General features: G+C 42.4%; 1 protein-coding gene across 2 annotated transcripts in view; it reads left to right on the forward strand.

Moving 5' to 3' along the window:
- LOC310733569 (sodium- and chloride-dependent creatine transporter 1-like) overlaps window positions 1-22,500 on the forward strand; it is a 37,604-nt gene that overhangs the window by 9,455 nt on the left and 5,649 nt on the right. For both annotated transcript variants that reach the window (XM_083554924.1, XM_083554923.1), the window contains 5 exons: window positions 1,265-1,397; window positions 3,058-3,192; window positions 3,631-3,734; window positions 6,644-6,768; window positions 20,387-20,499. In XM_083554924.1, the coding sequence (XP_083411050.1) occupies window positions 1,265-1,397; window positions 3,058-3,192; window positions 3,631-3,734; window positions 6,644-6,768; window positions 20,387-20,499 (610 nt within the window). The remainder of the gene's footprint in view (window positions 1-1,264; window positions 1,398-3,057; window positions 3,193-3,630; window positions 3,735-6,643; window positions 6,769-20,386; window positions 20,500-22,500) is intronic.

Genomic DNA, 22,500 nt, shown 5'->3' on the forward strand with positions numbered 1-22,500 from the left:
CCTCTGCATGATGCACCACGGCCTTTTGTGTGTGTGTGTGTGTGTGTGTGTGTGTGTGTGTGTGTGTGTGTGTGTGTGTGCACGCGTGTGTGTGTGCGTGTGTGCTATAGACAAAACACCCCTGATAAATGAACCAGTCGCTACTCAGACGTTTGCTGTTATTCGCTCTAACGGCTCTGCCGAACCCTTGAAGATCCACCTACACATTTGGTTTCCACATTATGGAGATGTTCCATGCTGATGTTGTTTCCTCAGAATCTCCTGTTTCATAGAAAACACTCTTTTAATTTTATGACTGAAAAGTGATGCACGTGAGAAAGAGGTCTTGTGTGCTTTGGTTTGTTTCGTGAAGGCGCGAGTGTTCGGGGTCTTTAAATAGCGAAAGCCGAGTCACTGAACCCGAAAAAAACATCAAGTTTCCTGGCAAAAGCATGAACAAACAAACAGCGAGAGCGGGTGTGTAATAACACGGCGGTGTCTTTTGGACGGATGCCACCAGCGAATCGGGTTGAAGGAATCGAGCGGCCTGGGTTTTGTTTACGCCGTGGCGATGCGTAAAAATTCCAAAGCCAAATGAAGTCAAATCGGACGAATCTTGTATATAAACGGTTTCACATATGGAGCTGTTTGTTTCTGGGATTAACATCCTCGATATGCAAATACACAGCAAGTAATGCATTCATTAATATATTGGGTGAAAGATAGATATTAAAGACATACTTATACATATATATATATTCAAAAGTATTGGGACACCCGACTTGTCCAACCGTGTCGTGAAATTTCCTCTTTAAACACGGAGACGTTCAAGCAGACCGTTTTTATTCATTTATACACACTACATGGCCAAAAGTATTGGGACACCTGGCTTTTCCTATATGCCATATGTGGTTCTTTATAGGATGTTCACTCGAGCTAGAAGACTCAAACCTGTTCCAGCATGACGATGCCCCTACATTCATGTATATATGTTTTACATGTTTTGGAGTAGAAGATCTCCTGCTTTCGAGCTCTAAACCCTATTGAATGAATGTGAATGCTGGCTGCACCCCAGGCCTCTCCACCTCACCTGAACGAGCACAAAGTTCCACAAAATCTCAAAAAGCTGAAACAAATCTTACGCCAGTGTGTCCTAAAACTTATGGCCTTACAGCATAGTTGTCTTTGAGCGATCTGTTTTTTCTTCCCCCTGGATTTTGATGTACGTAGACTGTATTTCTTTGTGTTGTGTTTCAGGCCATGTTCTTTGTCCTTTACTGTGCAGGAACAAGGTGCTGCGTATCTCTGAAGGTCTGGACAGTCCGGGTCAGATCAACTGGGAGATGACTTTGTGTCTGGTGGCCGTCTGGGTGTTGGTTTACTTCTGCGTTTGGAAAGGAGTGAAGTCTACAGGAAAGGTACAGACGTCTATACAGTCTGTCACACACACACACACACACACACACACACACACACACACACACACACACACACACACACACACACACACACACACGAGCTGATATCAAAGCGGTGCTCACCGCCTTTTTTTCCTCTCTCTCTCTCTCTCTCTCTCTCTCTCTCTCTCTCTCTCTCTCTCTCTCTCTCTCTCTCTATCTATCTATATTCTCTATTCTTTATTAAAATTCCGAGTGCACAATGTGGAAATGCTTGAACTTGAATGTGGAATAAGGATTTATTACGTTCACACTCGCGGGAAATACCATTCGATGGCACACGATGCGGATGAGCCCGTTAAAACACGAGAAGCCTTTCGCACACATCCTGGCTACGTCACCGAACCGACATGACTTTCTTTAGCCTCTCGAGCCCACCACCCGGCACTCCACATCAGCGCAGCAGCAAGGCAGCGAGGGACGTGGGAGGAGGAAGAGGAGGAGGGTGAGGCTGGAATGGGGTTTGTTGGATTCGGATGGAGGGAGAGTGGATGTGATCACATGAATCCACACTGTCAGAATGACTGGAGTTTATTTCTGGTGTTTCATGCAGCCACGCCGCCCTCCCCCACACGCTTTACAACCACTTGCTTATGTTTCACATACCACTGGCTTCAAATCGACCTCGACAAAGAAAACAGACAGTGAGAAATTTTCCAGATAAGGAAAGGAAACCGCTATTGAGAGATCGTTCAAAAAAGAGGTGCCAACCTCATTTTTTTTCATTTTATTTGCCATTTTTATGAGAAGTAGTCTGAGCTCACTTGGCCTGTATTCCCGTGCCATAAGGTAGCGTCCAATATTTAACCAATATTTAAAAAAACATATACTGGATTAAAAAATATATAACACTCCAAGGGAAATAGTTCTGAAATTTAAATGTGCTAAATAAAATAAATATGAATTTATTAATTAATAAATAGCATTCTATAATAAACAAACCATAAATAATATATACAATGTAGTGCTCTCCGTGCACCGCGTAGTCTGGCGTGTAAAAACAAACATCGTCAGAGATTCACCTCTAGAGGCCGCTCTTGTGAGGAGAGGGAAACCGGAAAAACTATTGGTGTGTATTGCAGCAATCGACTAATCTGCAAACATGATTAGTCGGTCAAACTGTACTCTTTAATTGAGCTTTGGTATGGTTGTAGTGGAAGAGCTCATGCACAGAACCCTGACCTCATCCACACTGATCTTTACCTGAAATCGGGATGTTCTCACCTTCTCTGTTTATTTCTAAATACAGCAGTAGAAGAAAAAGTAAAGAAATACTTCGTGACGCCGGACAATGGTGATCATTGATTGGTTGTTCTGCTCATACAGCCTTGAGCTGGCATTCACAGAAATCTCAGAAATTCCCCCCCTTCTTTCTTCGAGGTCAAGAACGATTCAAATGTAAACGTCCTACACACGTAAATAATTCTCGATATTTCTGAATATTATGATGAAACCACCGGCATTGCAGTAGGGAAAGAAAATGCCTGACAGAGATAACGTTCATCAGATCATCTGTTCTTATGTTAATAAACGTTTGTTTGGGTGTGTGTGTGTGTGTGTGTGTGTGTGTGTGTGTGTGTGTGTGTGTGTGTGTGTGTTTGTGTGTGTGTGTGTGTTGCAGATTGTATATTTCACTGCCACGTTCCCCTACGTTGTCCTGCTCATTCTTCTGGTGAGAGGTGTGACCCTTCCTGGGGCCTATGATGGGATAATGTACTATCTCAAGCCTGACTGGTCAAAGATTCAAGAACAACAGGTGAGCACTGAGGAATAAGCAAAAGTCAGTCAGTCAGTCAGTCAGTCTGTCCATTTGTTTGTTTGTCTGTCTGTCTGTCTGTCTGTGTGTGTGTGTGTGTGTGTGTGTGTGTGTGTGTGTGTGTGTGTGTGTGTGTGTCTAGGGAGGTGGTAGCTTAGTGGTTACGGCATTGGACTTAGGACTTAGGTAGGAGTTCAAATCCCAACCACACCAAGCTGTCACAAATTTGGCCCCAGAGCAAGACCCCTAACCCCATAGTTGCTCCGGATAAGGGTCTCTGACAAATGCTGTAAAAACAGATCTATCTTTCCCTCACCCCAACTAGTTTTCCGGACTGATGAAACCCTTGTGATCAGATATATTACAGTAAAGCAGAATTAGATTATTCGCTGCCGCTGTCCATTATTTTTATTCTCTTTCTCTCTATCTATCAATCAGGTCTGGATCGATGCCGGCACTCAAGTGTTATTTTCTTACGCGATCGGACTCGGAGCGCTGAACGCGCTTGGCAGTTATAACCGATTCAACAATAACTGCTACAGGTGAGAGTATTATTACCTGTACTTATTGCGTATTAAATATTTGCGGAAAAAAAGACTCCTGAATGTCAATATTCGGAACCAGTTAAATAATTGGTGTTGTTTCAGTTCTAATTTGTAAATATTGTGTATGTATTTAATTTACAATATCATTTCCATTATAATGCTTTTATAATGTCCCAAAAAAACCAGTCTTTGGCTTGAAAAGGTACATTATGGTGTGTAAAAAATAACCCATAGCCTAAAATTATAGCTTATGCTAGTTAGCGGCTAGTTAGCTACGCTAGTAACAGGTCTCAGGCTCGTTTTTTTTTTTTTTTTTTTTTTTTATCAGGGTCTGAAAAAGCATTTTCACCACAGGGTTTGGTGACTAGCATTATGTACAATAATAATAATAAATGCTAGCAGGCTAGCTCAATATTACACAGCTAGATATGATTCAAGTGTGTAGATTATTTATATATTTTTTTTTAATATGTAGTCAATTAAATATTTAACAATATCCACAAACAAGCGAAGCAAACCCCAACGTTTTTGTTCAGTATTTCTTTTTTTGCTGAGTCAGCTAGCTAGCCTTGCATACAGCTACCTGGCTAAGCTAATTAAGCTTTTAGACTTCATATACAAAATCATTTCCATTATAATGCTTTTATTACAGTAAGGAAAATAAGTATTTGAACACCCTGCTATTTTGCAAGTTCTCCCACTTAGAAATCATGGAGGGGTCTGAAATTGTCATCGTAGGTGCATGTCCACTGTGAGAGACATAATCTAAAAAAAAAAAAACAGAAATCACAATATATGATTTTTAAACTATTTATTTGTATGATACAGCTGCAAATAAGTATTTGAACACCTGTCTATCAGCTAGAATTCTGACCCTTAAAGACCTGTTAGTCTGCCTTTAAAATGTCCACCTCCACTACATTTATTATCCTAAATTAGATGCACCTGTTTGAGGTCGTTAGCTGCATAAAGACACCTGTCCACCCCATACAATCACTAAGAATCCAACTACTAACATGGCCAAGACCAAAGAGCTGTCCAAAGACACTAGAGACAAAATTGTACACCTCCACAAGGCTGGAAAGGGCTACGGGGAAATTGCCAAGCAGCTTGGTGAAAAAAGGTCCACTGTTGAAGCAATCATTAGAAAATGGAAGAAGCTAAACATGACTGTCAATCTCCCTCGGACTGGGGCTCCATGCAGGATCTCACCTCGTGGGGTCTCAATGATCCTAAGGAAGGTGAGAAATCAGCCCAGAACTACACGGGAGGAGCTGGTCAACGGCCTGAAAAGAGCTGGGACCACCGTTTCCAAGGTTACTGTTGGTAATACACTAAGACGTCATGGTTTGAAATCATGCATGGCACGGAAGGTTCACCTGCTTAAACCAGCACTTGTCCAGGCACGTCTTAAGTTTGCCAATGACCATTTGGATGATCCAGAGGAGTCATGGGAGAAAGTCATGTGGTCAGATGAGACCAAAATAGAACTTTTGGGTCATAATTCCACTAAACATGTTTGAAGGAAGAAGAATGATGAGTACCATCCCAAGAACACCATCCCTACAGTGAAGCATGGGGGTGGTAGCATTATGCTTTGGAGGTGTTTTTCTGCACATGGGACAAGGAGACTGCACTGTATTAAGGAAAGGATGACAGGGGCCATGTATTGCGAGATTTTGGGGAACAACCTCCTTTTCTCAGTTAGAGCATTGAAGATGGTTCGAGGCTGGGTCTTTCAACATGACAATGACCCAAAGCGCACAGCCAGGATAACCAAGGAGTGGCTCTGTAAGAAGCATATCAAGGTTCTGGCATGGCCTAGCCAGTCTCCAGACCTAAACCCAATAGAGAATCTTTGGAGGGAGCTCAAAGTCCGTGTTTCTTAGTGACAGGCCAGAAACCTGACTGATCTAGAGAAGATCTGTGTGAAGGAGTGGGCCAAAATCCCTCCTGCAGTGTTTGTAAACCTGGTGAAAAACTACAGGAAACGTTTGACCTCTGTAATTGCAAACAAAGGCTACTGTACCAAATATTAACATTGACTTTCTCAGGTGTTCAAATACTTATTTGCAGCTGTATCATACAAATAAATAGTTTAAAAATCATACATTGTGATTTCTGGATTTTTTATTTTTTTTTTTTAGATTATGTCTCTCACGGTCCCAAGCCCAGATAAATTGGGGAGGGTTGCGTTAGGAAGGGCATCCAGCGTAAAACGTGCCAAATCAAAAACGTGCGGAGGATCCGCTGTGGCGACCCCTAACGGGAGAAGCCGAAAAGAAAGTTAGATTATGTCTCTCACAGTGGACATGCACCTACGATGACAATTTCAGACCCCTCCATGATTTCTAAGTGGGAGAACTTGCAAAATAGCAGGGTGTTCAAATACTTATTTTCCTCACTGTATGTCCAAAAAAACCTGACTCATTGGCTTGAGAAGGTACATTATGATGAGTAAAAAATAACCAATAGCCTAAAATTATAGCTTATGCTAGTTAGCTAAGCTAGTAACAGGTCTCAGGCTCGTTTTTTTTTTTTTTTTATCAGGGTCTGAAAAAGCATTTTTACCACAGGTTTTTTGTCACTAGCATTAGGTATAATAATAATAATAAATGCTCGCAGGCTAGCTCAATGTTACACAGCTAGATATGATTCAAGTCTGTGGATTATTTATATATTGTTTTTTATATGTAGTCAATGGAATATTTAACAATATCCACAAACAAGCGAAGCAAACCCCAACGTTTTTGTTCAGTATTTCTTTTTTTGCTGAGTCAGCTAGCTAGCCTTGCATACAGCTACCTGGCTAAGCTTATTAAGCTTTTAGAATTCATATACAAAACCGAAGTCCTATTGGACAGGATCTGTCCCAGACACTGAACCGAACAAATTGTTTTCCTCAGGGATGCGTTCTTGTTGACCCTGGTAAACAGCGGCACCGGTTTCTTTTCTGGCTTTGTGGTTTTCTCTGTTCTGGGTTTCATGGCTGCTGAGCAAGGTGTGGACATCTCTGAAGTGGCAGTGTCAGGTAGGATTCTCCCAACTGTGCATGCTTGTTGAGTGTGTCTAAGAGTTTTCCGGCTGTTCAACAATTTTAACCCAGGTCTGATTTAAGAATTAAATTCTGTGCAGAAGAATTTACTGGGTTTAATCAAGAAAGAAAAAGTCGACCATATTGTCCCTGTGGACAAAAGTATGCGGATACCCGAGCTTAAGATCCGAATGTGCTTTGTGAACGTCTCGTTCCGTTTTCTTAGTCTCCATTTGCTTTTATGAGGAGTTCCACTCTTCTGGGAAGATGTTTCAGTAGATTTTCGCGCAACTACAAAAGTGTTGGTTAAATCAGGCGAGGTGAAGAGGCCACAAAAAATTCAGCATGGAAAATCCATCCTAACAGGACTGAAATCATATCCTCCACCATATCCAACCCATGTAATGCAGCTCTTCATGGTGCTGGCTTTGTGCACTGTCATGCTGGAGAAGGTTTAGGGTCTAGTTGAAGCGAAAGCAAAATTTTGAAGCAAACGTCTGCCTTCAGATTTGTTCCTAAAGCTTGTCGAAGAACGAGACAAGTTGGGTGTCTGAATACTTTTGGCAGTAAAGTGTATGGGTAAAATCTGTTCTCTAATTTATCTTATTCGCAGTGTTTTTTACTTTTTACCGTTCAGAAGGAATAATGCAAAGCCTCCGGATGCATTTGGTGGATGTCCCGAGGTTGATGGTGATGTTCTTCATGACACAGTTACACTTAAATATGTGATTATTCTTTAATTCTATATTTACTTAGATTCAGATTGTGTGTATGTATATACAGTAAGGAAAATAAGTATTTGAACACCCTGCTATTTTGCAAGTTCTCCCACTTAGAAATCATGGAGGGTCTGAAATTGTCATCGTTGGTGAATGTCCACTGTGAGAGACATAATCTAAAAAAAAAAAATCCAGAAATCACCATATATGATTTTTTAACTATTTATTTGTATGATACAGCTGCAAATAAGTATTTGAACACCTGAGAAAGTCAATGTTAATATTTGGTACAGGAGCCTTAGTTTGCAATTACAAAGGTCAAACGTTTCCTGTAGTTTTTCACCAGGTTTGCACACACTGCAGGAGGGATTTTGGCCCACTCCTCCACACAGAGCTTTTCTAGATCAGTCAGGTTTCTGGCCTGTCGCTGAGAAACACGGAGTTTGAGCTCCCTCTAAAGATTCTCTATTGGGTTTAGGTCTGGAGACTGTCTAGGCCATGCCAGAACCTTGATATGCTTCTTACAGAGCCACTCCTTGGTTATCCTGGCTGTGTGCTTCGGGTCATTGTCATGTTGGAAGACCCAGCCTCGACCCATCTTCAATGCTCTAACTGAGGGAAGTAGGGTTGTTCCCCAAAATCTCGCAATACATGGCCCCGGTCATCCTCTCCTTAATACAGTGCAGTCGCCCTGTCCCATGTGCAGAAAAACACCCCCAAAGCATGATGCTACCACACCCATGCTTCACAGTAGGGATGGTGTTCTTGGGATGCTACTCATCATTCTTCTTCCTCCAAACATGTTTAGTGGAATTATGACCCAAAAGTTCTATTTTGGTCTCATCTGACCACATGACTTTCTCCCATGACTCCTCTGGATCATCCAAATGGTCATTGGCAAACTTAAGACGTGCCTGGACATGTGCTGGTTTAAGCAGGGGAACCTTCCGTGCCATGCATGATTTCAAACCATGACGTACATACACTTAGTGTATTACCAACATTAACCTTGGAAACGGTGGTCCCAGCTCTTTTCAGATAATTGACCAGCTCACGAGGTGAGATCTTGCATGGAGCCCCAGTCCGAGGGCGATTGACAGTCATGTTTAGCTTCTTCCATTTTCTAATGATTGCTCCAACAGTGGACCTTTTTTCACCAAGCAGCTTGGCAATTTCCCTGTAGCCCTTTCCAGCCTTGTGGAGGTGTACAATTTTGTCTCTAGTGTCTTTGGACAGCTCTTTGGTCTTGGCCATGTTAGTAGTTGGATTCTTACTGATTGTATGGGGTGGACAGGTGTCTTTGTGCAGCTAACAACCTCAAACAGGTGCATCTAATTTAGGATAATAAATGTAGTGGAGGTGGACATTTTAAAGGCAGACTAACAGGTCTTTGAGGGTCAGAATTCTAGCTGATAGACAGGTGTTCAAATACTTATTTGCAGCTGTATCATACAAATAAATACTTAAAAAATCATATATTGTGATTTCTGGATTTATTTATTTTTTTTAGATTATGTGTCTCATAGTGGACATGCACCTACGATGACAATTTCAGACCCCTCCATGATTTCTAAGTAGGAGAACTTGCAAAATAGCTCACTGTTTTCCTCACTCTGTATATATATATATATATATATATATATATATATATATATATATATATATATAATTATACAGTGTTTAATGACTAAGAGACATCTGTATAAATGTGTGTCTAGGTGTGTTTACAGGTCAATGAGGATGTAATCTATTGCAAATCCTAAATATCATTGGCAGTATTATAATTTTTTGGGAGGAAAATGTTTTAAAAGAGCCATTAAATGTTTTTTTTTTTGTTTAAGAGATGTGTAAAGTGAACCCAGCCATTAGGGGGGCACAAGCCAGTGTACTCTTAGTGCCGGTCCCAAGCCCGGGTAAATGGGGAGGGTTGCGTTAGGAAGGGCATCCAGCATAAAACATGTGCCAAATCAAATATGCGGATCACAAATGAGAATTTCATACCGGATCGGTCGAGGCCCGGGTTAACAACGACCGCCACAGGTATCGTTAGCCGACAGGGTACCGGTGGAAATTGGGCTACTGTTGGCCGAAGGAGGAGAAGGAGAGGAGGAAGGCGTCTACAGAGATGGCAGGAAAAGGAGCAGTGTAGGAGAGTAGAGGTTCAGGTTGGTACTTTAAATGTTGGTACTATGACGGGTAAAGGGAGAGAGATAGCTGATATGATGGAGAGGAGAAAGGTAGATGTGTTGTGTGTTCAGGAGACCAAGTGGAAAGGGAGTAAAGCCAGGAACATTGGAGGTGGGTTTAAACTGTTTTATCATGGTGTGGATGGGAAGAGAAATGGTGTAGGGGTGATTCTGAAGGAAGCATACAGTAAGAGTGTAGTGGAGGTGAAGAGAGTTTCTGATAGGGTGATGATCGTGAAGGTGGAAGTTGAAGGGATGATGATAAATGTCATCAGTGCCTATGCTCCACAAGTTGGCTGTGAGATGGAGGAGAAAGAAAGATTCTGGAGTGAATTAGATGAAGTGGTAGATGGTGTACCTAGGAAAGAACGATTGGTGATTGGGGCAGACTTTAATGGGCATGTAGGTGAAGGGAACAGAGGTGATGAGGAGGTGATGCGTAGGTATGGTTTTAAGGAGAGGAATGTGGAAGGCAGATGGTGGTAGATTTTGCTAAAATGGCAGTGGTGAATACGTATTTTAAGAAGAAGAAGGATCATAGGGTGACGTATAAGAGTGGAGGAAGGTGCACACAGGTGGATTATCTTCTGTGTAGGAGATGCAACCTGAAGGAGATTGGAGACTGTAAGGTGTTGGCGGGGGACAGTGTAGCTAGACAGCATCAGATGGTGGTCTGTAGGATGGTTTTGGAGGCGAAGAAGAAGAGGAGGAAAGTAAGGTTTGAAAGAAGAATAAGATGGTGGAAACTGAAGGAGGAAGAGTGTAGTGTGAGGTTCAGGGAAGAGGTCAGACAGGGGCTTGGTGGTGGTGAAGAGGTGCCGGATGATTGGGCAACTACTGCAGGAGTGATGAGGGAGGCAGCTAGAAAAGTACTTATTTTCTACTTCGGCTGCTCCCATTAGGGGTCGCCACAGCGGATCATCTGTCTCCATACCACCCTGTCCTCTACATCTGCCTCTTTTACACCAACTACCTGCATGTCTTCTCTCACCACATCCATGAACCTCCTTTTTGGTTGACCTCTTTTCCTCCTACCTGGTGGCTCCATCCTCAGCATTCTCCTACCAATATACCCCATGTCCCTCCTCTGCACATGTCCAAACCATCTCAATCTCGCCTCCCTCACCTTGTCACCAAAACGTCCAAAATGCGCTGTCCTTCTAATAAACTCATTTTTAATCTTGTCCATCGTTTTCACTCCCAACGAAAACCTTAACATCTTCAGCTCTGCTACCTCCAGCTCCGCCTCCTGCCTTCTACTCAATGCCACTGTCTCTAAACCATACAACATCGCAGGTCTCACCACAGTCCTATAAACCTTTCCTTTCATTCTTGCAGATACTCTACTATCATTCACTCTCATTCACACACATGTACTCTGTCTTACTCCTACTGACTTTCATTCCCCTTCTCTCCAGCGTGTACCTCCACCTCTCCAGGCTCTTCTCAACCTGCTCCCTACTCTCACCACAAATCACAATATCATCCGCAAACATCATAGTCCAGGGAGACTCCTGTCTGACCTCGTCCGTCAACCTGTCCATCACCACTGCAAACAGGAAAGGGCTCAGGGCCGATTTTTGATGCAGTCCAACCTTCACCTTGAACCAGTCTGTCGTTCCTACTGCACACTTCACTGCTGTCACACTGTCCTCATACATGTCCTGCACCACCCTCACGTACTTCTCTGACACACCTGACTTCCTCATACAATACCACAGCTCCTCTCTTGGCACTCTGTCATATGCTTTCTCTAAATCCACAAATACACAATGCAGCTCCTTCTGTCCTTCTCTATACTTCTCCATCAACGTTCTCAAAGCAAATAAGGCATCTGTGGTGCTCTTCCTCGGCATGAAACCATACTGTTGCTCACAGATGGTCACCTCTTCTCTTAGCCTGGCTTCCACTACTCTTTCCCATAACTTCATGGTGTGACTGATCAACTTAATTCCCCTGTAGTTACTGCAGGTCTGCACATCTCCCTTTTGCCTAAAGATCGGTACCAGCACACTTCTTCTCCATTCCTCAGGCATCTTCTCACCTTCCAAAATCCTGTTAAACAATCTGGTTAAAAACTCCACTGCCATCTCTCCTAAACATCTCTATGCTTCTACCGGTATGTCATCTGGTCCAACCGACTTTCCACTCTTCATCCTCTTAATCGCTGCTCTCACTTCCTCCTTACTAATCCTATCCACTTCCTGCTTTACTAACTCCACATCATCCAACCTTCTCTCTCTCTCATTTTCCTCGTTCATCAGCTGCTCAAAATACTTCCTCCATCTTCTCAACACACTCTCCTCACTAGTCAACACATTTCCATCTCCATCCTTTATTGCTCTAACTTGCAACACATCCTTCCCAGCTCGATCTCTCTGCCTGGCCAATCGGTATAAATCCTTTTCTCCTTCCTTAGTGTTCAACCTCTCATACAGCTCCTCATATGCCTTTTCCTTGGCTTTCGCCACATCCCTCTTTACCTGCTGCCGCATCTCCTTGTACTCCTGCCTACTTTTCTCATCACCCTGTCGATCCCACTTCTGTTTTGTTAACCTCTTTTCCCTTATGCTTTCCTGCACTTCCTCATTCTACCACCATGTCTCTTTCTCTTCCTTTCTATTTTCAGATGTCATACCAAGTATCTTTCTAGCTGCCTCCCTCATCACTCCTGCAGTAGTTTCCCAAACATCCAGCACCTTTTCACCCCCACAAAGCCCCTGTCTGACCTCTTCCCTGAACCTCACACTACAGTCTTCCTCCTTCAGTTTCCACCATCTTATTCTTTTTTAAGTCCTCACTCTCCTCCTCTTCTTCTTCGCCTCCAAAACCATCCTACAGACCACCATCCGATGCTGTCTAGCTACACTGTCCCCTGCCAACACCTTACAGTCCCCAATCTACTTCAGGTTGCATCTCCTGCATAGAACATAGTCCACCTGTGTGCACCTTCCTCCACTCTTATCGGTCACCCTATGATCCTCCTTCTTCTTGAAATACGTATTCACCACTGCCATTTCCATCCTTTTAGCAAAATCTACCACCATCTGCCCTTCCACATTTCTCTCCTTTAGGCCATACCTACCCATCACCTCCTCATCACCTCTGTTCCCTTCACCTACATGCCCATTAAAGTCTGCCCCAATCACCAATCTTTCATTTCTAGGTACACCATCTAACACTTCATCTAATTCACTCCAGAATCTTTCCTTCTCCTCCATCTCACAGCCGACTTGTGGAGCATAGGCACTGATGACATTTATTATCATCCCTTCAACTTCCACCTTCACGATCACCACCCGATCAGAAACTCTCTTCACCTCCACTACACTCTTACTGTACTCTTCCTTCAGAATCACCCCTACTAGAGCCGCTAGAACGTGATAACAGGATCTAACTGTAATGTAATGCTGATGTAATGGGAATTGATTTATTCCCTTCCGTATGCTAGTTTACGTCTTGGATGACAAATGTAGAAGATCAGAAACACGTTCGACCTTCTGTCTGTAAGGAGATCAATATTCATCAATATTTATATATGTCCCTCATACTATAGAATTGATTCTAAACTAGTTGTATTTAATATATATCTCATATCATACGCTATATGGACAAAGGTTTTTGGACACCTACACGTGGTAACCCTGCAGCCCTCCAGTGGATAAGTCGATTTAGCTTGAAAGATCAAGTCATGTTTGGTTTCAGTGAGAAAGTCACTGAGGCATTCATTTCCATCGAAATGCCTTTTCTCAACGCTTTTGATCACCGGGCCAGCGATTTCTTTTTGCTAATCAAAACTGAGGTGATTTTAATTACCATTTGGACTGATGTTTGTTTGTTGTGAGTATGTGTTGTTATTCGAGAAGAGCCAGATCTTTTATCATCCATGTTCTCAGGAAACAGATAAGATATATATATATATATATATATATATATATATATATATATATATATATATATATATATATATATATATATATATATATATATATATGCAAAATCAGATAACGCTTTTCAGTGTTCGAAAGGTCTTTCTGGATTTATTGGTTTTATCTGGAATCTTCCGGCGAATATTAGCGATGGGAAAATACCTGTGACGCCAATTTCAACGATTTTAATTTTAATATTGTCACCTCCCTCAGGGAAAGGTGCTTTTACTCACACCCTAGATATATTTTCTGGCTTTTTGTTTATATTATTAGGAAGGTGGTAGTTAAGGTGTTGGATTCTGAATCAGGTCACCACCAAGCTGCCACTGATTGGCCCTTGAGCAAGGCCCTTAACCCTAAAGTGCTCAGTTGTAGGTCGCTCTGGATGAGGGTGTCTGGAACTAGTTAGTGAGAACAAATCTAGCAGTATTTAAAGCTAAACTAGTCGTCTAATAATTCAGTTTTTAATGGACATTCAGTGTTGAGGATGTAGATGAGGTTTCCTTTGCAGTCTGGTTCCTCTCAAGGTTCCTTCTTACTCGTGCTGTCTCAGGTTTTTCCTCACCACATTCGCCACTGGCTCGCTAATTAGAGACAAACTAGCAATTAGAAGAAACATTCATTCTTTTGTAATCGTTTAGTTTTTTCAGGGTTTCTGTGGAATCTTAACCAGTCTGTAAAAAATCGAAACCTCAGGTCTTAAACGTGGTCTTCTGTGGTTGTTGTAGTTTCTTTCGTCCGCTAGTCCATTTAAAATGCGCTGTATAACAAGTACGAATGAGACACGCAGCAGCCAATCAGCTTCCTGTTATTATCTACCGCGGAGGTAAAACGGGTTTAAATTTCCGGCTACGCACAAGTCGAGCGATACTGAGCTTGAAGAACACGAATGTACATTTCATTCTTTAAAAAAAAAAAGCGCTTTAAAAAGTCTTCAATTTGACTTTGTGAAAGTGCAGAATATACATTTTAACATTAGAAATGATTTTCTATAAGTTTATCCCTAATGAGCGAGACAGAAGACGTGAGGGGGGAAAAAAACAAACCCCCACAGATAGTACGAGGAAGAAAGCTTGAGAGAAACCAGACTCGAAAGGAAACGTATTCTCATCATCTCATCGTTGTCATGGTTGGGTCATTAATGGAGACTTTGATGTAAAATTGTTCCTGGCAACCGTAGACTTGAACCGGTGTAGACAATTGTTTATATTGATTACAGTCCAAATCCATCTTCATGGTTCCTGTGTTTAACCCTCCACAGGAACTTGATGAATCTTCGGATTTCATACTGCATTTGTTGTTGGAGAAATTCGTATGATTTCTCGTTACGGTTTGAAAATCATGAGTATAATGATTTATTATTATTAAATGATGTGGTTTGACTCCTCTGCCTCAAGAGCGATGGATGAAAAGATGTTTGGAGAAAGATTCCAATGTGAAACCCTGTCAGGTCCTTAAACGAACTTTCGGCTCCGTCCTTCCGCCGTGGTGTACGAGTGCAGAATCTCGAGCGGCTCACGTGATTTTGTTGCGTCTAAGGGAAGCACGGCGTGTTCTACACTCGGTGCAGAATATCTCAGAGCTCACGTTTGATTCCTAAAACACATTAGAAAGTTCACCAGGACCTACACTATTTCGCCAAAAGTTTGTAGACACTTGACCATGAGATTCTTTTTTAACATCCCATTCCACATTTGCTGTTATAATTAACCTCCACTTTTCTGGAAATATGTTGAATTTTGGAGTGTGCCTGATGTTCAGTAGGGATGAGATCAGAGCTCTATAGCAGTCCACTCAAGATCTTCCACTCCAATCCATGATTTATTCTTATTCGTGTCTCATTTCGCCATTTACCCTAATGCCATATGACTCACCACTGAGCAGTTAATGGACTTGCGCGAAGACCCAGCAGTAGCAGCATGGTGGTGCTGGGATTTAATCTTGTGACCTGTGAACAGTCCAATGCCTTAACCAAAGAGCTGCCACCTCCTCGTAAGATGTTCCACTCGATTTTCAAGTGTGCTTGTGGAGATTTTTGTGAGATTCTTCAGCCACAAGGATGTGTGTTAGTAAAGTCAGGTCCTGATGTTGGTGAGGGGAGGAGGCCTGGGGTGCAGTCAGTGTTCATGTTCAACAGGGTTGAGATCTGAACACTATAGTAGGAGATCTTCTACTCCAAAACCCAGGTCTTCATGGAGCTGGCTTTGTGCACAGAAGCATTGTCATGCTGGAACTGGTTTGGGTCTCCAAGTTGAAGTGAACACTTTTTCTTTGAGGATGTTTTCGGACTATTATTCATATCAACACTCCCCCTCACCCCTGAGGATGAGGTTCCCTTTTGAGTTCTGGTTCCTCTCAAGGTTTCTTCCTCCTACTATCTCACGAAGTTTTTCCTTCACCACATTCGCCACTCGCTCACTCATCAGGAATAAACGATGATAAGGAACAAACTTCTAGGCGATAAAGTTGCACCTCCTTTTATACAAACCTTTAACCGCTTTACCTGTGCAAAGCTTCTTCGAGACAATGTCCATTGTTATAATCACTACACGAATAGAAACGAATTGAACCGAACATCCACACTTGAGAAACCGCATACGGCAGTCGGGTGTCCCAAAACTTTTGGCGATACCAAAAGTAGTGTGTAATGATGAATTAAAATGTTTAGAGATGAAATAACTCGAAAATTCTGAAAATAAATTAATAAATAGCCAGACAAACAAAACGCAGCACATGAAACGCATCTATCGCCACTTCCAAAAAAAACTAAGGTAATAGTGAAAGAAAATGAAGAAGGGATTAAAGCATTGAGATGTTCACACGATGAGCTCCAAAATCACCTGCATTCTAATGTAAGTTTCAGAGACACCCGGTGGAAATGTGTGAGCTGTTCCAGTGCAGTATTATAACCAGTGCATTATAGTGCATTATTAATTATTTATTCAGTGTGAGTGAGACAGAGGATGTGTGGTGAATCTGTAAAGTATTTGTGTGTGTGTGTGTGTGTGTGTGTGTGTGTGTGTGTGTGTGTGTGTGTGTGTGTGTGTGTGGGTGTGTGTGACCTTGTCTGTCCTTGTGGTCCTGTGGCGCTGTTCTGTGTGAATGTGCTCGAGGGAGGAAAAAAAAAGATAAAAATGTCATCATTGTGTGGACCTAAACACTCTCTACCTCCATACCTGAACGACAGGAGCTATTTCCTTTTTCCTTTTTTTCACTTTTTTTTCTTCAGACTTCTTCCAGATTCCATTATACCTTTGATTCTTTAACCAGTTATCCTTGATTGTCTTTAGGCCCGTTCTCTTTCTTTGTTATTTATATCTCTTCATTTGATATGATCTATATTTTGGCTTTAAGTATTAATTTAAGGATTATTTAACCAGGAGCTTTGCCTCTTGAGATGTGCACATCTCGATTTCAAGAGGGGTCCTGGAGCTGACTGCTGATGCAGGTAAACCTCTGATATCTAATGTCAGCATTTACACCTCTTAATTGTCTTAGGCCTAGCTACCGCTGTGGGGCGCGCACTGGCCTAGCACAGCCAGCCACAGCCTTGGCATCAGCTTTAGCATTAGAATAGCTTAGCCTAGCGATGCTAAATGCCAGCAGTAGAGCTGTCCCCTGATATAGGTCGTGGAAATCCGATCGGGGAAAAACGTACGCACGCTAACTTTCTTGGCCAGGCAGTCGGCGTTTCTAAACCTCGCTTAAATCGTTTTCTGGGTCTGCTAATCCGAGCTGTTTTATTCTTTTCATCATAAAGCATAATCCCTAAATTCCTTCTCATATTGTGTCGTTTTGGCATTTGCACTCACAGTAATCTCTATTTAATGCATCTGTCGGATATGTGTGAACACACAAGCAGAACCCTGACCTGAGATTCGGATCCACTGACAGGGAAAAGGACACAGGGAGTATAATGTATTTGCAAAAAAAACATTTTGAGGAGCAACAGAAGGAAAGAAAGAGGACAAGGATGAGGTGTCTGGTCGGACAAAGCGCCGTAGATACGGTGCTTCAGAACCATTTGTTTCTTCTTTTTCTCTCGGACAAGGTTTCTGTTTCTAACTTGTGTAGAATCCTGCAGGTTCAGTCTAATTTCTTTGTTCTTACTCTCTACTTCCTTCTGATCTGTACATCTTAAATATGACAAATATTTCACCCAAAGCGTCCAACATCTAACATCCAACTAGAGCATCAACAGTACAGGAAGTTCCATTTACGTTCACTTGTATTAAGAAATTTAATGATGGAAGCGACGCCTAACACAGAATTCTAACTCCAGTCACATATATAACAGCTAAAGGTTTGTGGACATCTGACCTTCAGATTGGTATGTGCTTCTTTTTGAAGGTCCAGGGTTCAGTTCAGAAATGTTCCATTTTAAAGGTCAGTGTTTAAGGCTCTGGGTTACTGATCTAGAAGGTTGGGGGTTTAAGCCCTAGTATCTCCAGGCTGCCACTCTTGGGGCCCTTGAGCAAGGCCCTTAACTCTCAGTGCTCCATAGGCTGCTGTATCGTGGCTGGCCCTGTGCTCTGACCCCAGCTTCCTAAAATCGCTGGGATGTGCGGAGAAAGAGTTTCACCTTTCTAAATGGACTTTTGATTAGGAGGTTATGAGTTCAAATCCCAGTTCCACCAAGCTACCACAGCTGGGTCCCCAACAAGGCCCTTAACCCTTAACTGCTCAAGTGTAATTTGCCCTGGATAAGGGCATCTGTCAAATGCCTTCAGTGGGGTTGAGAAGGTCAGGGTTCTGAGCAGGACACTCAGGTAGAACTATCGTCATGCTGGATTCAGGTTCAGGTCTCCTGGTTCAAGTGAGAGGAAAAAATTTAATGTTCAGAAGATCTTATACAACTGTGTGTTTCAGACTCCGTGACAAGACATTGACGATGAGCTACATACGAATGACAGGGGGAAGTGGTGGCTGAATGGTTAAGGTATTGGAATTTGCATCTGAAGGTCATGAAGTCAAAACCCAGCCATACTAAGCTGCCACTCTTGGGCCCCTGAGCAAGGCCCTTAACCCCATAGCTGCTCCATTGTATGAATGGATAAGTGAATGTAAACTCCACTTAGAAGGAAACAAAGGGCAGGGAATGTGCTGAATTTGTTCATGTTCATCACATATTTGCTACAGATGTTGATGATAGAAACGAGGTTTGGTAATTAATTGATCGAGATCGAGTGCCATTAAATAGGTGCACAAAAAAAACAAAAACACAAATGTAAACAACTCGTTTAAACTGTTTAAATTCGGCTAAATTCCAACTGAAAATATCTAAACTAGTCGAATTAGTCCGTTTTAATTGGCGCTACTGAATCAGACCTGCTCGTACCACAGCACAGAGGTGACACCTGCATGTTCCTGCAGTTTCTATGCAACAAACTCGGTCATGTGACCGTCTGAAGGGTTTCCTCCGAACAAACAAATCTAAAAATGTCCCAGACTTTATTTCCATTGAGCATGAAGAACAGCTTTACATGCTCTCAGCATGCAGACACTTGGTTTCTCTAAACGTTCAGCTGAAATACTCTGTCATGCCTCCTGTACAAACCGCTGAACATGTTCACTAGTTCTTGTGCTTCAGTTAATCTAGTGATAAACTTGCAGTGACTGGGCAGGTCGTTCCATGATAGATATCACTCCAGACGACTCTTTCTTCTCTAAATAACTCTCACAGAGCTCGGATGACGCTTCGGCTCACCGTCGGTTCACGAAGTCGGTTCCGATGAGCCGCAGTCCAGACAGAATTGCATGGTGTTGAAGTATAGAATGGTTGGTTCACTTTCTTGAATAAGTCTCCAACCTTCTCTGCTCCAAAACAACCCCAACCTCGAACCAAAGCTTCCACCTCCATGTGTGACTGTGGGGGTGAGGCAGTCTGATCACATCTTCTCTCCTGTTCTCCTTCTCACACAAGTTCTTCTGGTAGAGAGAAAAATATCACATTGGGGCTCCACAGAACTTCATCCACTTATTCTCTGTTTAATTCTGGTGTGGGTTTTTTGTTTTGTTGTTGTTCAAAAACAAAAGGAACATGCACGTGTCAATCAAAAACCATAAAAATAACCAGGTGTTTCCAAATTTCTGACAGGCACAAGGAGACATTTATTGTAAATTTATGGAAGGAGTCTCCAGTGTCGGTGTAACATGCGGTAAAGTCTTCAGGAACGAGGACATCATGAGTCCTGCGAGACGTTTAAGCTGAATTTTTTCGTCTTGTAACCTAAGCGTGTTAAACGACAAGAAACCCGAGAACGATGGAGAAGTGGCTGTTTATAGCTGCTATAACACAAAATAACTGCTAGACTTTATTATTAAACGAACGGCAAATAAAACGTTTTGATCATTTTGTTACAAATCGATCGAAAATTAGAGTTGGGAGCAAATTGCTGTGGTTTAAGAACTTTGGACGTGGCAATTTTTCTAAAAGAGTTTTGAGCACCGCCCCCTCCCCCACATCTAAACACTGTATCTGTAGTAAAACACTGGACTAATCCTCTGAATGTGCCTATCAACACTGCTGTCGTTAGAGAAAATTACACACAAAGAATTCTCACACACACACACACACACACACACACACACACACACACACACACACACACTCTTTCCATTCAGAGGCACATTCATCTCTCTTTTCTTCTCAGTCTCTTTCCCTCTTGCTTTCTCTGTCTTTGTGAAGTTGGTGTTGTGTGTAAGTTGTGGTGGTGTGTGTCGTTACCGGCCCCTGGCCTGTTGTGATGAACGTGTCTCACGCATGCTCTCCTGCTTTCAGGGCCGGGTCTGGCGTTCATCGCATATCCCAAAGCCGTGTCGATGATGCCCGTGGCCCCGGTCTGGGCCACACTCTTCTTCTTAATGCTGCTGATTCTGGGGCTGGGCGGTCAGGTCAGTGATTCAGAGTCAAATTATAACATTTAACATGAAACTGACTTTATTTACGCCCTGGTGTTAATTTTATATATATATATACAGTGGGTACGGAAAGTATTCAGACCCCCTTAAATTTTTCACTCTTTGTTATATTGCAGCCATTTGCTAAAATCATTTAAGTTCATTCTTCTTCCTCATGAATGTACACACAGCTCCCCATATTGACAGAAAAACACAGAATTGTTGACATTGTTGCAGATTTATAAAAAAAAAAAAACTGAAATATCACATGGTCCTAAGTATTCAGACCCTTTGCTGTGACACTCATATATTTAACTCAGGTGCTTTCCATTTCTTCTGATCATCCTTGAGATGGTTCTACACCTTCATTTCAGTTCAGCTGTGTTTGATTATACTGATTGGACTTGATTAGGAAAGCCACACACCTGCCTATATAAGACCTTCCAGATCACAATGCATGTCAGAGCAAATGAAAATCATGAGGTCAAAGGAACTGCCTGAAGAGCTCAGAGACAGAATTGTGGCAAGGCACAGATCTGGCCAAGGTTACAAAAAGATTTCTGCTGCACTTAAGGTTCCTAAGAGCACAGTGGCCTCCATAATCCTCAAATGGAAGACGTTTGGGACGACCAGAACCCTTCCTAGAGCTGGCCGTCCGGCCAAACTGAGCTATCGGGGGAGAAGAGCCTTGGTGACAGAGGTAAAGAAGAACCAAAAGATCACTGTGGCTGAGCTCCAGAGATGCACTCAGGAGATGGAAGAAAGTTGTAGAAAGTCAACCATCACTGCAGCCCTCCACCAGTCGGGGCTTTATGGCAGAGTGGCCCGACGGAAGCCTCTCCTCAGTGTAAGACACATGAAAGCCCGCATGGAGTTTGCTAAAAAACACCTGAAGGACTCCAAGATGGTGAGAAATAAGATTCTCTGGTCTGATGAGACCAAAATAGAACTTTTTGGCCTTAATTCTAAGCGGTATGTGTGGAGAAAACCAGGCACTGCTCATCACCTGTCCAATACAGTCCCAACAGTGAAGCATGGTGGTGGCAGCATCATGCTGTGGGGGTGTTTTTCAGCTGCAGGGACAGGACGACTGGTTGCAATCGAGGGAAAGATGAATGCGGCCAAGTACAGGGAAATCCTGGACAAAAACCTTCTCCAGAGTGCTCTGGACCTCAGACTGGGCCGAAGGTTTACCTTCCAACAAGACAATGACCCTAAGCACACAGCTAAAATAACGAAGGAGTGGCTTCACAACAACTCCGTGACTGTTCTTGAATGGCCCAGCCAGAGCCCTGACTTAAACCCAATTGAGCATCTCTGGAGAGACCTAAAAATGGCTGTCCACCAACGTTTACCATCCAACCTGACAGAACTGGAGAGGACCTGCAAGGAGGAATGGCAGAGTATCCCCAAATCCAGGTGTGAAAGACTTGTTGCATCTTTCCCAAAAAGACTCCTGGCTGTATTAGATCAAAAGGGGGCTTCTACTAAATACTGAGCAAAGGGTCTGAATACTTAGGACCATGTGATATTTCAGTTTTTCTTTTTTAATAAATCTGCAACAATGTCAACAATTCTGTGTTTTTCTGTCAGTATGGGGTGCTATGTGTACATTCATGAGGAAAAAGAATGAACCTAAATGATTTTAGCAAATGGCGGCAATATAACAAAGAGTGAAAAATTTAAGGGGGTCTGAATACTTTCCGTACCCACTGTATATACACAGTGAGGAAAATAAGTATTTGAACACCCTGCTATTTTGCAAGTTCTCCCACTTAGAAATCATGGAGGGGTCTGAAATTGTCATCGTAGGTGCATGTCCACTGTGAGTGACATAATAAAAAAAATTATACAGCTGCAAATAAGTATTTAAACACATGAGAAAGTCAATGTTAATATTTGGTACAGGAGCCTTTGTTTGCATTCACAGATGTCAAACATTTCCTGTAGTTTTTCACCAGGTTTGCACACACTGCAGGAGGGATTTTGGCCCAC

This window comes from Silurus aristotelis (assembly GCF_946808225.1).
Source record: "Silurus aristotelis genome assembly, chromosome: 11".
Lineage (NCBI taxonomy): Eukaryota > Metazoa > Chordata > Actinopteri > Siluriformes > Siluridae > Silurus > Silurus aristotelis.